Source organism: Plecotus auritus, assembly GCF_963455305.1.
Source record: "Plecotus auritus genome assembly, chromosome: 4".
NCBI classification, from domain to species: Eukaryota; Metazoa; Chordata; class Mammalia; order Chiroptera; family Vespertilionidae; genus Plecotus; species Plecotus auritus.
Genome location: NC_137775.1, coordinates 63,230,545 through 63,245,672, shown reverse-complemented (window position 1 = coordinate 63,245,672; position 15,128 = coordinate 63,230,545). Strand labels below are relative to the sequence as shown.

The following is a 15,128-nucleotide window of genomic DNA, read 5'->3' as shown; positions in this document are numbered from 1 at the left end:
TAGAATAAAAATTACTATAGTAATAATAGTAACTCGTGTGTGTGGAGCTCTTTCGGTGTGCCAGCCACTAAGAGCTCTGTATTACATCATTTAAATTTCATCACCACGCTCTGAGTTGAATTATGATGGGCATTTCACCTATGAGGAAATTGAAACTTTGATAGGATAAGTAACTTGCACTAGATGAGCCTTTCTGACTGTCAGGACTAGAACATAAATCAAAACTAAGTGGCCCAGATGAGGCTCAGTCCACTGCCCTTGGCATCATTATCAACATGCTCTAACCATCATGAGCACGTTGCAGAGACCAGGCCCCCCACAGACGTGTGTCAAGCTTGCAAAGCTTGCAGTGGCCACGCGTGCCTCCTCACCTACTTTCACATCATCCCTGTGTTAGTACCACCAAACCAAGTACAATAACATGAGTGTGTGCATTGTGTGTGTACATGTGTGCGCGTGTGTGTGTGTGGGGGGGAGGTTTTCATTTGGGTAGGTTATTTTTGTAACAATTAGCTTTGGATTTATAGGCAGCTCTGTTGTCAAGCTGAGTCACCAACAAGGTGGTATATTGTTAATAGAAGCATGAAAGTTAGGAGAAGGAGGTGAATTGTGAATTGATGGGTTGACCTTTTGAAAACAAGGTTTTTGTTATTTCTGTTGTTTTGCTTTACCAGTCAAGTTTGAGGTGATGGTGACACATTTAAGCATAAATTTTCAGAAAGGCTTTGGAACTATGGGATTGACTCTTGTGAAAGAGATCAATTTTCAAATGCAAATTTTTGTTCTATTTTATAAAGGTTAATAGCTGAAGTTCTGGAAGTATGTGATATCGTCAAGGGCAAAAGTATTAATATGAAGAGAAAACAGATTAGAAAGTATATTGCAAGATGTTATGATGTCTTCAGTTTGCCTGATTCAAGCACAACATTAATATGTGCTAATATTCCTATCTTTTCTGCCTCTAGGTTTATTACCTTGTCTCATTTATGTTAATAAATAGAAAATATATTAGCTGTATAGTATACTTCTATGTTTACAGCAAAACCCAGGTTAGTTTTCTAGGATTTCTTTATGAACCGAGTAAGTTTCCCAGTCAGAGGTATGCTAGAATGCTTTCAGGTAAAGAATATCAAAATATCAGCCATACAGAGCCAAAGCCTAACATTGTTATGAAAAAACACCACTACACATATTATTTAAAAAAATATGGTGGGGTGTTATTTTTTGGCCCTTATTTTTGCTGATTTTTTGCAAAGTAAGAATTTATAAATTGACTTTTAAAACCTGATACAAAAAACACACACACACACACTGAAAAATGAGAATAACAGACTTCAAGATTTCTCAAATGTTTGGAACAGAGATTTGCCTTCTGGCTTGAAAGTTACTTAGACAAACATTATAAAAGAAAAAAATACATAATCTTGTCTGTTTGCACACCTACATTTCTCCTGGCCCCTACACTTCTCTCATGCAATGGTCTACAGTGTCTTTTGATCACATACCCCAATAATAAAGATATTATTTGTGGATATATTTCCAATATCTGTATATTATAAATAAATTATATGCATATATTATTGTACTAATAAAACATGTGCATAATAAAGTGTCCAAAAAATAGCAATTAAAATGATGGGATGCTGTTGAAACAATATTCTTAATTTTGTTTTTTAATGATAAAAAATTCTTTTTTCTGTCTTCCAAAAATTTTTCTTAGAACAATGTAAGCTAATGATCAATACTACAGTTTGAAAGTCTGCTTTTAACAGTTTTTAAATTGTTGAAAAGGTACCTTCCTAAAATACGTAGATGCATATGGAGAATGAGCATCATTATAATTGAAGAACAGTGGTACTCAATTTTCAACCCCATTTATCAATATGTAACAGTGGTAAACATTTTCATAGTTAAAATCATACTGTCTTCCCTGATGTCAATTAGTTGTTCCTGATAACCAATTGAAAGATGTTATATTTTTACATTAAAAAAAACAACTCACTAATGAAGGCCTGGGCAAGGGGATGGGGCGGGAAGGGGGGGAGGGTTTAGGACGGGGGAGGCGGGGCGAGATAGAAGGGGTCAATGAGGGAAAAAGAAGGACATATGTAATACTTCAACAATAAAGCTTTAAAATTTTTAAAAATAACTCACTAAAGATTTTTATGTGAAAGACTTTTAGGAGATTAGAAAATTATCTTACTAGGTTTTCACGGTGACAATTTTTATAGACAAGTATTGTTTTCATTAACAAAATAATAATACCAAACATTCCCTAAAATTCATTTTGTAAAAGTTGAACAAGAAAGTTACTTGATTCTTATTAAAAAAGAAAAAAGAAGAAGAAGAAAAGAAAGAATGTTACTTGATAAAGTATCATCTTTGCCTTGAAGGGACAAATCAAGAAGGAAGAAGGCGTGATATCTGTGTGAGAGTCTGTATATTTTAGTATCTGTTGGGGGGCATACAACTGATATCATTTGTCATCACAAAAAGCAAACTCAGAGCAGTTATCCTTTTCATAAAAGAAAAAAGTCTGTAGAAGGCACTCAAATTAGAATAAATACTCAATAGAATTTGCACATTCAATAAGATAACTCTGAAGATTATAAAACATTTCTAATAACACCACAACATTCTACCCTAAAACATTTATGTTTTATAGCAATTATATACTAGTAAAAGTATGTTTCTAAATGATGAATTCTTGGAAGATAATATGAAAATTACTTCAGCATGATGAGATTATGTGTTTTTTAATAAAAAGCAATTTTAAATTAAAAAGATGACTTAACATTATAAACATGGAAAAAAGAAATCAGTGTAAGGTGATTAAGAAAACAGGACCAAAAATGTTGCCTGGTTAAAATGAAAATATGTTTAAAGTATTTATTAAAGCTCAATAATGTTTATTTGTTTAATACAAACATATTGAGTGTCTAATAAGTACCAGGGACAAACTTTTCCGTCATTAAAACTGTATTGCCTATTGATTTTTTGATGATAGCCATTCTGACAAGTGTGAGGTGATATCTCATTATGGTTTTAATTTGAATTTCTGTAATGATTAGTGACTTCGAGCATTTTTTCATTTGCCATTGTCCTCTTTGGATAAATGTCTATTCAGGTCTTCTGCCCATTTTTTAATTGGATTGTTTGTTTTTCTTTTGTTGAGTTGTATGAGTACTTTATATATTTTGGATACATTTGCTTATTAGATGTATCATTGGCAAATATGTTCTCCCATACAGTGGGTTCCCTTTTCATTTTGATGGTGGTTTCTTTTGCTGTGCAGAAGCTTTTTATTTTGATGTAGTCAGTTTTTTAGTTTTCTTTGCCCTAAGAGATGTATCTGTAAACATATTGCTACATGAGATGTCTGAGATTTTATGCCTATGTTCTCCTCTAAGATTTTTATGGTTTCTGCAAAATATGTTTAGTAAAATAAGCCAATCTGAGAAAGACAAATATAACATTATCTCACTTACTCGTGGAATCTAATGAACAGAATGAATTGACCATCAAAATAAGACCCAAAGCCTGGAGGCATGGAACAGACTGACATACCTCGGTTGGGGTTTGGAGAACGAGAAGAGATAACCAAAGAACTTACATACTTATAGGCATAGCCCATGGAAATGGGCAATAGGATAGTGAAGAACTGGTGGGAGGGATAGGGCCTGGGAGTAGAGGGGTAAGGGAGGGGAAATTGGGAGATATCTGTAATACTATCAACAATAAAAAGTGTATTTAAAAAACTGTATTGCTTAATTTACAAAATATCATAATGGTTCTTTCAAAATTGCTCTGTATTTCATAATCCATCTTTCTGACATTCTGATTCCCTAAAACTCGTTTCAATCTCTTTCATGACAGCATCTCTCATTGTTATCTTTGGCTTGGTAACCTGGTATTTGCTTTCAAGTAAGATAAACTGAAATAGACACTAGAGATACAGTACTTTCTGTGTAATCTCATGTTTAGTTAAACAGCATTAGAATGTTGGCAGTTAGCAGATGGCTTGTTGGTTCTTGTTCTACACCACGGCCTTACTCCCCAACAGTGAGACATATCAGAAAGTGTTTTAGTTAAGAATGTGTTCATCTGCAAGTAAGAGAGAACCTGGCTGATGTGTTTGGTCTCTGCTGGTAAGTCTGGAGGCCGATGTGTTCAGGGCTTATGTTTCTAGGCTTCTCTTGGGTGGCCTTTTCCTGATGCTCATTGCCTTAAGATGGCTGCCTCTGCACCTTATACTTGGGTTTCTAGCAGGAAGGGGGAGGAAGGGCAGAGACAGGGCCCTAGCATCTTAATCCATCTGCTGCAACAGGAGAGCAAAGCCTAGTCCAGAAGCTCCACCCAGCAGACGGGCTCACACCTCAAAGGCCCGATCTGGGTCACATGGCTGCCCTAGCTGCAAGGGTGGATGGGAAAACTGGAGCTTGAGTTTCCCAGCCTTCACAGGAGAGGTAGTACATAGTCACAATACTTTTTGCCATCTGCGTCTTCTTTATTACAATAGAATGCCTAATGAGCCCGACAGTGAAGACTTGAAGAATTTGCCACGAAATTATATATTTTTGAGGTACCCTACTCAATTGCTGGAAAGTTTCTGGGGTCTTTGACCAGGGAAAGGTTATCAGTCCTTTCCTCTCTTTTTAGTTGAAAGAAGGAATTATTTTAGGGCCCTCTACCTCTCTTAGTCTAGTTCAACTCTTCTGTAAGTTTTGTCAAGTTATAAGAAAATCTTCTTTTTCTCTTTCTTCTGCCTGTCTTTGACTTTCATGAAATACATGAAAGACCTTAGTCAGCCTTACCTCAAGTCAGAAAAAAAAACTTTGTATTTAAAGTGTGCAAGTAGGTGAAATAAAGAGCTGTCGCATAGAATACCTAAAGCCTTTGAAAGTACCCAGAAGTCACTATATTTTTTTCAGAAGGCTACATCTAAGGCAAGAAAGTAAAGCTAATACGTTTGGATGAAACAGTTGAGCAAGTGCCTCTTATTGCTTAGTTCTTTTCTTATTTAATCCTCCCAATGAACCAATGAAAAAAGATATTGGGTCCATTTAACAGATTTGGAACCTGAAAATGAGAGAGAAGCTAAGTAATTTCTCCAAGGCTACTCAAGCAACAAGGCCAGAATTCAAAGTAGGACACTCTAACTCTAAAATCCATTTTTGTTTTTAATTTTTCCCACTGCCCTCCATCTGTGCCTTGTTTTGCCTTTAAACTTGCTTTCCCACAATTGCTCACACATAAAATGTCAATTTTTAAAATTCTGTCTTAATTCAAATTGATTATGTCTCTTTATTTACTGGTGACTCCCAAGGTCCCAGGGTGCTGAGGCATCTGTGTACACCCCAGAATTCAAACATGACTAGACATATTGGGAAGCCTATGGAAGGAATCTGTCAGGGGCTGCTTAATTACATGTTAACTGGAAAGAAGTCATCCTACAAGAGAATGGAGGGGTGCAAATTTGCTTAGAAGTCAGTGTCACAGAGTAGGAGGTAAGTCTAAGTCAAGTGCAATGTAATTTACTTAGCCCGCCTGCTGATCTAATCCCTAGGGACTCGTGGAGCCAGGAGATTGCCAGATTCAAGCATCTTCACAGATTTCCATGGGTCGTTGAATGTTCCTGCCACATCAGCAGATTCTGCAACAGCAGCCCGGGCAGCTCATCACCCAGGCGCCTGTGTGGGTGGGTCACCAGGGCTTGGTGCAGGCATTGGGGTCTTCAGCAGATGTGGGTCTTGCAGGGGTTTGAAGTTGAAAGGGTGAAGATATATTGTCTTGGTCCAGTCAGGCAGCTCTAACAAACTGGGTGGCTTATAAACAACAGAAATTCCCTTCTCACAGTTCTGGAGGCTGGAAGTCCAAAATCATGGTACCAGCATGGTTGGATTCTGGCGAAGGCCCTCTTCCAGGTTGCAGACTGCTGACTTCTTGCTATGGTGGAAGGGGCAAGGGATTTCTTGGGACTCTTTTATAGGGACATTAATCCCATTCATGATGGCTCCACCCTCATAACCTAAGCACTGCCTTTTCACCCCACCTTCTAACACCATCACTTTGGGGATTAGGTTTCAGCAAATGAATTTGGGGGAGATACATTCAGACCGTAGCACTTGATGCAGTGGCTAAGAAGGCCACTTCAAAGCACATCAAAGGCGCTTGCTTCAGAGCTCCCAGAGATAATTGGGGGAAGTGGTTACGAGTGATAGAATTCTGTGGTAGCAATCGAAAGCAGAGTCAGGGAAATATTTACTTAATTTTTAATTGCCATCAATGTGCAAATATACCAACAATTTAATACTAGTAAAAATACATTTGGACAAAACAAAATACTATAGTATGCACTTGCAATTCTTAAAATTAACTGACAATCGCATTTTTATTTAAACATACAATCACATACAATCTTCTTCTATATCAGTGTCAATGTTAGAAGTGAAGCCTTTTTTTGCATTCAGAGCCTAGAGATTCTTCTGATTATTTAGGCTACTGGTATTTCCAGTTAGATGTAACATGTTAGACACACTGATTTTAAACTCATAAAGTTTTAGCATAAATTGAGAAATATTAGCATTTGATGTACATTTATGTTTGACTAGACTTCAGTTACATTTGTTCCTAATTCAAATTAGCAATGAGTGTGATCTCTTGAACATCACCTGGAAATCTTTGATGTTCAGCACTGGAGTGATAATTCTTTAATCATCCATTCAGTTAATATTTACAGAGGGCCTCCTTCTTGTCAGTCCCTTGCTTACAGAACTGACACTGTGTGGAGACAGAGATGATCATAAAAATGAGTAAACCGATAAATAAAATTTTAATAAATTTAGACAAAACTTCAGCTAAGGTGGCTAGAGAGGGCTCTCCAAGGAGGTGATACTGAAGGTATCTCATTTAAAATCATAAGAAAGTCAGCACCTCTGTTACATTCATCCTTCTGCTTGTGAGAATCCTGTCTATTCATTAACAAATGTTTATTGAGTGTCTGCTATGTGTCAGTCACCCATTCTAGTCTTGGGATCCAGCAGTGAACAAACCAGCAGACAAAATCCCTAGCCCTTTGGAATTTATGCTCTAGTAGGGGAGGTGGACAAGCAAATAGTGAACATAAAACACACAGTATGTCAGATGCTAAGTGCTAAGGTGAAGAATGAAGCATTGAAGGCAAGAGGGAAGTTGTAGGGTTGCTGGTAAAAAATGCAAAATCAGGTGATTAGGGAAGTACTTACTCACTGAGAACATGAACTTTGAGCTGGAAATGAAGATCTGGGATCTAGCCCAAGGTTGGCAAACTTTTTTTGTAAAGGGCAGCTGGTAAATACTTTAGGCTTTGGAAATGATACTGCCTCTGTTGCAACTATACTCAACTCTGCCATTGTGCGGCAAAAGCAGCCTTAGACGTTATGTAAATGAATGGTTGTGGTGTCTACCAATGCAACTTTTATTTATGGACACTGAAATTTGTATTTCATGTATTACATGAAATCTCATTTTGTCATGAAATAATTGTTTTGACTTTTTTCAATAATTTAAAAAATATAAAGACTAGACTTGGCCTATGGGCCATAGCTTGCCTACCTGTGAACTAGCCTGAGGATGTAGCAGTCTGTTCACTTTAACAGCTTTGGATGATGTGTAAGGGCACATGTTTGAATGGTAAGATGGAAGGCACCTTCCGTGCTTTTGTAGATATCTCCCTGTTGTAGGTTCAACAACTTTGTTGTTGTTTTTCAAAGAAAATGAAAATTCATCTGTTTATCCAGTGACAGATACTCACTTCACTTACGTTAAATTCATATTTTACAGCTTTTATTTCTAGGCTCTGCTGTGCAGTAAGAGCTTTTATTTCCGAAGACACTGTAAGTAGCAATTAAGAATTTAAGTAGCATTGCATTTAGATTCAAATTATAGAAAACCTGATATAGAGTGGCTTAACTGATTAGGGGTTTGTTTGTCTAGTGCACAGGGGTTTAGAGTAGGCTGCAGAAGACTGGTATGACACCTGCAAAATGTCATCAAGGACACAGCCTCCTGTCCTTCTCTTTGACCATCCTTAGCATACGGTGTTTGTTTTCACATTTTCAAAATGGTTTCTACACCTCCCAGGAAAAGGATAAGGGCAAAATGGACTTTGTCTTTCCATTCATAGTGGAGCCATCCCCAGGAACATCTGCCTTACATCAGATTGGCCAGACCTGTGTCATGTGATCACCCCAAGCTGCAGAGGAGTGTGGATAAACACATTCTGTAGCTGAGCACATTACTTTTCCAAACAAAACCAGACTTCTGTATTAAGAAAGAAAGACAGATGGCTACTGGGTAAATAGCATTATGTGCCATGGCTTCTAAGTGTGTTTAATAGAAACAAACCAACCAGGAGTTATAAGTACCTTCCTTCTACTCATGGCTAAATTGACCTGGGTGAAGGCAGTGACTATTATCCAACAATTCTTCTCTTCCATTTGCTTCTCAAATTTATTTTGATACTGACTGTAAGGTACACTTAGTTTCAGAACAGTCACATATGAGAACAGAGCTCTTTGTGTTAAGGAAATGACTATATAAGTTACTGTTATTTGAATTCTGGATTTGTGCCCAGCACATGAAGTGCCCTTGATGGCTTCCTGTTGCCACATGGGAAGCCTTTCCATTACCCAGGGCCTGGCGTCTCCCAAAGTGCCTGCCTCCTGAGGCGGGCGGTCCCCTGCCACTCAAGCCTGGGCTCCCCCAGTTTCAGGCCACAGTCACCTTAAGGCAAATCTTAAAACAGTGTTTGGCGATATGACTCATCTTCCTTCCTGATGTTAATGTCACAAACATCCACTTGAAAACCTCCTCCTCTGGGTTGAATGTCTCCTTTTTGGTTATTGGAGTGATCTGCTGTAGTATTAATTAATTTTCTGGCCTTAACCCTTTTCTAAAATTTTATTTGAATCATTTGGCCTTTCTTTTAAGTGTAAAGAAACATGGAAGCCAATGAATAACAAAATGCTGTGAGTCCTGCCGAAACCGGTTTGGCTCAGTGGATAGAGCGTCAGCCTGCGGACTGAAAGGTCCCAGGTTCGATTCCTGTCAAGGGCATGTACCTTGGTTGCGGGCATGTCCCCAGTAGGGGGTGTGCAGGAGGCAGCTGATCGATGTTTCTCTCTCATCGATGTTTCTAACTCTCTATCCCTATCCCTTCCTCTCTGTAAAAAATCAATAAAATATATTTAAAAAAAAAATGCTGTGAGTCCTGCTTCATGCCCTGTTGGGAACCCTGACTTACGTAAAACACCGCATCTCTCTGTCCTGTACCACTGCTCCCCTCTGTGAGGCACACATGAAGTTCTCTCTCAAAATAGGTTTCTTCTACTTAATCTTCTGACTCGTGACACATTCACTCTTCAAAAAAGTTTGAAGTTTATACAGGTAGAGAGTGAAAAGTCTTGGTTCCACTTTGTCCCCATTACCCTGACCCCCTAAGCAACCACTTTTGTTAATTTCTTTGATAACCTTCAAGAGTTCTTAAAAATGTAAATATAAGCAAATACAAATATGTTCCTATTTTTCTCCCCTTTTCTTTTCAGAAGAATGTGCTCAGTCTACTTACAATTCTGCTCTTGTTTTTTCACTTCATATAATATATATCTTGGAAATCTTGTCATAACAGTGTTGATGGTAAAACAATTTCTCCTTTTTTCTTTTTAAGTTGCATTGTATTTAAGTGATCTCTTTGAAACACAAGCCTGGCCATGCCTCCCCTTGCTTCCCCCTTTAAAAATACATTTCACTCCTTACATGACTGTCAGTCATTATCATTGTCAGTGAGGAACTATCTTTTGCTTCTTGAGCATTGTCATTGTGTCATGATACATTTGAAATTTTTTTAGAACAAAAACCATTTCTCTTTTTTCTTTAGTTTTATGGAGATACTAGAGGCCCAATGCACAAAACTTGTGCAAGAGTAGGCCTTCCTTCCCCCCGCTGCTGGCACTGGCTTCCCTCGCAGCCCCGGCTTCGCCTGGAAGGACGTCCAATCTAATTAGCATATTATGCTTTTATTATTATAGATAATCGACATAATGTTGTGTAAGTTTAAGGTGTACAATGTAATGATTTGAGGTATGAATATATTGTGATACGATGAGTATAATAAGTTAACATCCAGTTCCTCACATTGTTTGAACTTTAATCTTCTACAGTACAACTTTCAAATATTGCCTATAAGGAGAGAGAGATGCTAAGACATGGATACTTTCAAATATTGCTAGTGGGAATGTAAGTAGATGTGGCCTTGTATTTTTATTGAGGTATAATTGACATACAACATTATATTAGTTTCAGGTGTACAACATAATTATTCTATATATGTGTATATTGCAAAATATCACCACAATGAGTCTAGTTAACATCCATCACCACATCTGTTACAATTTTTTTTCTTATGATGAAAACTGAATATCTACTCTTTTAGCAAATTCCAAATACAATACAGTATTTTTAACTATAGTTACCATGCTGTTTATATCCCTAGTACTTATTTATTTTATAACTGGAAGGTTGTACTTCTTGACTGATGTAGCCTTGTTACAAAGAAATTTTTGCTGGGTCTGCCCTTTCATTCATCGGACTTTGTCCCAAAGTAAAGTGGTATTGTGAGAAATAGTAAGAGATTTGTAAATAAAGATCTTCACTATGATATTACTCCTAGTGGTGAAAGTTACAAGTATGCTAAATATCCAACAACAGATAACTGTACATCTACATGATGGAATTGCCAGGGAGACATTAAAATTCATACTCTTGAAAAGTCTTTTTAAAAATTGATTTTAGAGCCCTAACCGGTTTGGCTCAGTGGATAGAGCGTCAGCCTGCGGACTCAAGGGTCCCAGGTTTGATTTCGGTCAAGGGCATGTACCTTGGTTGCGGGCACATCCCCAGTAGAAGGTGTGCAGGAGGCAGCTGATCGATGTTTCTCTCGCATCGATGTTTCTAACTTTCTATCCCTCTCCCTTCCTCTCTGTAAAAAAAATCCATAAAATATATATTTTTTAAAAAATTGATTTTAGAGAGGAAAGGAGAAGGAAAGATAGAAACATCAATGATGAGAGAATCATTGATTGGCTGCCTCCTGCATGCCCCACACTGGGGATTGAGCCTGAAACCCAGGCATGTGCCCTGACTGGGAATCGAACTGTGACCTCCTGGTTCATGGGTAGAGGCTCAACCACTGAGTTATGCCGGCCAGGCCATACTCTTAGAAACTTTTATTTATTTATTTATTATTATTTTTTTAATTTAATAAATCTTTATTGTTCAGATTATTACAGTTGTTCCTCTTTTTTCCCCCATAGCTCCCCTCCATCCGGTTTCCACTCCACCCTCTGCCCTTATTCCCCGCTCCACTGTCCTCATCCATAGGTGTACGATTTTTGTCCAGTCTCTTCCCGCACCTCCCACACCCCTTTCCCCCCAAGAATCGTCAGTGCACTCCCTTTCTATGCCCTGATTCTATTATATTCACCAGTTTATTCTGTTCATCAGATTTTTTTATTCATTTGATTTTTAGATTCACTTGTTGATAGATATGTATTTGTTGTTCATAATTTTTATCTTTACCTTTTTCTTCTTTGTCCTCTTCTTAAAGAATACCTTTTAGCATTTCATATAATACTGGTTTGGCGGTGATGAACTCCTTTAGCTTTTTCTTATCTGTGAAGCTCTTTATCTGACCTTTAATTCTGAATGATAGCTTTGCTGGGTAGAGTAATCTTGGTTGTAGGTTCTTGCTATTCATCACTTTGAATATTTCTTGCCACTCCAAATGGCCTGCATAGTTTCTGTTGAGAAATCAGATGACATTTGAATAGGTGCTCCCTTGTAGGTAACTAACTGTTTTTCTCTTGCTGCTTTCAGTATTCTCTCTTTGTCTTTTGCTCTTGGCATTTTAATTATGATGTGTCTTGGTGTGGTCCTCTTTGGATTCCTTTTGATTGGGGTTCTGTGGGCTTCCTGGACTTGTAAGTCTATTTCTTTCACCAGGTGGGGGAAGTTTTCGGTCATTATTTCTTCAAATAGGTTTTCAGTACCTTGCTCTCTCTCTTCTTCTGGCACCCCCATAATTCGGATGTTGGTACACTTGAAGTTGTCCCAGAGGCTCCTTATACTATCTTCAACTTTTTGGATTCTTTTTTCTTTTTGCTTTTCTGGTTGATTGTTTTTTGCTTCTTTGTATTTCAAATCTTTGACTTGATTCTTGTGATCCTCCAGTCTGCTGTTAGATCTCTGTATAATATTTTTTATTTCAGTCAGTGTATGCTTAATTTCTAGTTTGTCCTTTTTCATATCCTCGAGGGTCTCGCTAAATTTATCGGTCTTTTCTAGAAAATTCTTGAAAAACCTTATAACTGTGGTTTTGAACTCTATCCAGTCGTTTGCTTTCCTCCATTTCTTTCATTTGTGATCTGTTTCTTTGTCTCTGCATTTTTCCTGCTTCCCTGAGTTGATAGAGTGGCTTTGTGTGCTAGGTGTCCTATAGGGCCCAGTGGCTGAGCCTCCCCAGTTACCTGAGGTGGACACTCTTGGTGCACCCCTTTATGGGCTGTGTGCACAGTCTTGTTGTAGTTAAGCCTTGATTGTTGTTGGTATCACTGGGAGGAATTGACCTCCAGGCCAATTGGCTGTGAGGATCAGCTGTGTCTACGCTGGGAGACCTTCTGTGCTGGAGACACCCTTATGAGACAAGACTTGCAAAAGCCTCTGTGCTCAGCTTGGATGGGGCGGAGTCTCAGGGCGGAGCAGACAGCATTGGTTTCCCGTCAGCCCTGCCCTAATAGGCCCCTGTGTCTCAGTGTCCTATGGTAATCACTGCAGGCACCTCTGAGAGAAAGCTGCCCTTGAGTTCTGCCTGCTGCCAGACTGTCCAGTTTCTCCCCAAGTGAGTCTGGGTCCCCATAGTCTCGCCCGGGAGCTTCAGTGCAGTCGGGAGCTTTTGTCTCCCTCCTGCTTGAGAAAGCCAGCTGCGCACTCAGTTGCCCGGCCTCTCCACGCGTGGGCCTGGGTACCTCTGCCTCCTGCAACTCCCCTGAGTCTCAGTGTGCTTTTCTCTTTCCTGAAAGTCCAGTTTCACCCGTATGTGTCTGGGTCCCCAGAGTCTCGCCCGGAACTGGAGTTCAGCACAGTTGGGAGCTTTTGTCTCCCTCCTACTTGAGAAAGCCAGCTGCGCTCTCAGTTGCCCGCCCTCTCCGTGTGCACGTCTCAGTATCTCTGCCTCCTGCAGCTCCTCTGAGTCTCAGTGTGCTTTTCTCTTTCCTTCTAGTTGTAGAATTTCCACTCAGCCAGCCTTCCTGTGGTTCTGGATGATGTCTGTTTTGTCTTTTAGTTGTAGTTTTGAAATTGTTGTGCGAGGCAGCAGTTTAGGGTGTTTACCTATGCTGCCATCTTGGTTTCTCCTCTTGGAAACTTTTAATGATGGGATCATATTCATGATATATTGTTTAGTGAAAGGAACAAGATGCAGCTATTTTATTGTTTGTTTTTACTGATATCAGAGTGAGGAAGGGAGAGGGAGAGATCGAAACATCAATGATGAGAGAGAATCATCAGTTGACTACCTTCTGCACGCCCCCTAATGGGTATTGTGCCCAAAACCCAGGCATGTACCCTGACTGCGAGTCGAATCCTGATCTCCTGGTTTATGGGTCGATGCTCAACCACTGAGCCACATCGGCCGGGCAATGTCCAGCTATTTTACCTAGTGTGACCCTGTGAAAGAAAAGACCAATTAAGCTGTAGAGGATTATAATCCAGCAATAAATGCTGTGTGTGTGTGTGTGTGTGTGTGTGTGTGTGTGTGTGTGTGTTTGTGTGTGTGTGTGTATGGTATCTATATGTGCAGGGCAGGGAGGTACGGATGGAAAGAAGCTGTATGAGTGTCTTAGATGTGTCCTAGTATTGAGAATGTATGAGTGTTTAGGTAATCACATATTAACCTAAAATAGTTAATATAGATCCTTAAATTAAAAAAATTGGTAACATTTCGAGGACTACAAATGTGTTTGCAGCTCTTCAAGAACACATCTGACCCCTAGTGACTGAGGAAGGAAACATGAAAGATCAGAAGAATGAAAAGGGTTAAGAAATAGAGTTCATAATAAAATGGTGCTTGCTGTTTACTCTTACTTCAGAGTGGAGAATACTTTTCTCTCGTGAACTGATGAAAGGATGCTTTCATGCCCATGGCTGCAGCTGAGGACTATCTGAAGGAGGCTTCTCAGGGGAATGAAAATGTTGCTGCTCCCGGGAATCAATGAAATGTCGACATCTCAGATGGGCTATATATGGTTTTCAAATGGTTTTGAGCAGAGAGAGCGCTCATGACTATAAATGTCAACTCCTGTGGGTGGGAAGGGGGAGTGGTGTTGGCCCCCTAAGAACTGTGTGAATCTCACCTCATACCTAGTCTTTTCCAGGCAATCTGAGTTGTGCCCCAGATTTCTGGGGAGTGTAGGTGATGAAATCACTGTGTCAGGACTTCCTTAGACCTCTGCTGGATATCCACAGAGTGGACAGTGCATGGCGCCTATGTAAATCACCTTTTTTTTTTTTTTGTATTCGTGACCTCTGACAATGGGAAGTGAAATCTAGTTCAATTTGGAAATATATATATATTATTTCAGATGAGCATTTCTCCTTATTGTCTTCTCTTTTTAGATAAAGAAGAAGCAGCAAGATGTGGTTAGATTTCTGGAAGCCAACAAGATAGAGTTTGAGGAGGTGGATATCACAATGTCAGAAGAACAGAGGCAGTGGATGTACAAAAACGTGCCCCCAGAAAAGAAGCCCGCTCAGGGCAACCCTCTGCCGCCTCAGATATTTAATGGTGATCGATACTGTGGAGTAAGTAGCTAGATTGTCATTACACTATTTCTTTGCAATACTCAAATCACAGAGTCACCTAGAGTACAGTGGTTTTTTTCAGTTAGGACTGTAACCTCTTCATACGGTGCCTATTCAGGTCCACAAGTCTAGTGGAGGGTGAAGTTGAGGAGGGGCTATGAGTCCAAGGTCACAGACAGTGTGTGTGAGTCTGAGTGCATGTGTGTCTGGGAATTTTCTTGTCTCTGTTTGCT

The 15,128-nt window shown here is 39.2% G+C and overlaps 1 protein-coding gene across 1 annotated transcript in view; it reads left to right on the top strand.

Moving 5' to 3' along the window:
- The window catches only part of SH3BGRL2 (SH3 domain binding glutamate rich protein like 2), a 71,546-nt gene that overhangs the window by 32,484 nt on the left and 23,934 nt on the right, over positions 1-15,128 (top strand). Inside the window, exon 2 of the mRNA XM_080664069.1 lies at positions 14,710-14,895. Within this exon, the coding sequence (XP_080520195.1) occupies positions 14,710-14,895 (186 nt within the window). The remainder of the gene's footprint in view (positions 1-14,709; positions 14,896-15,128) is intronic.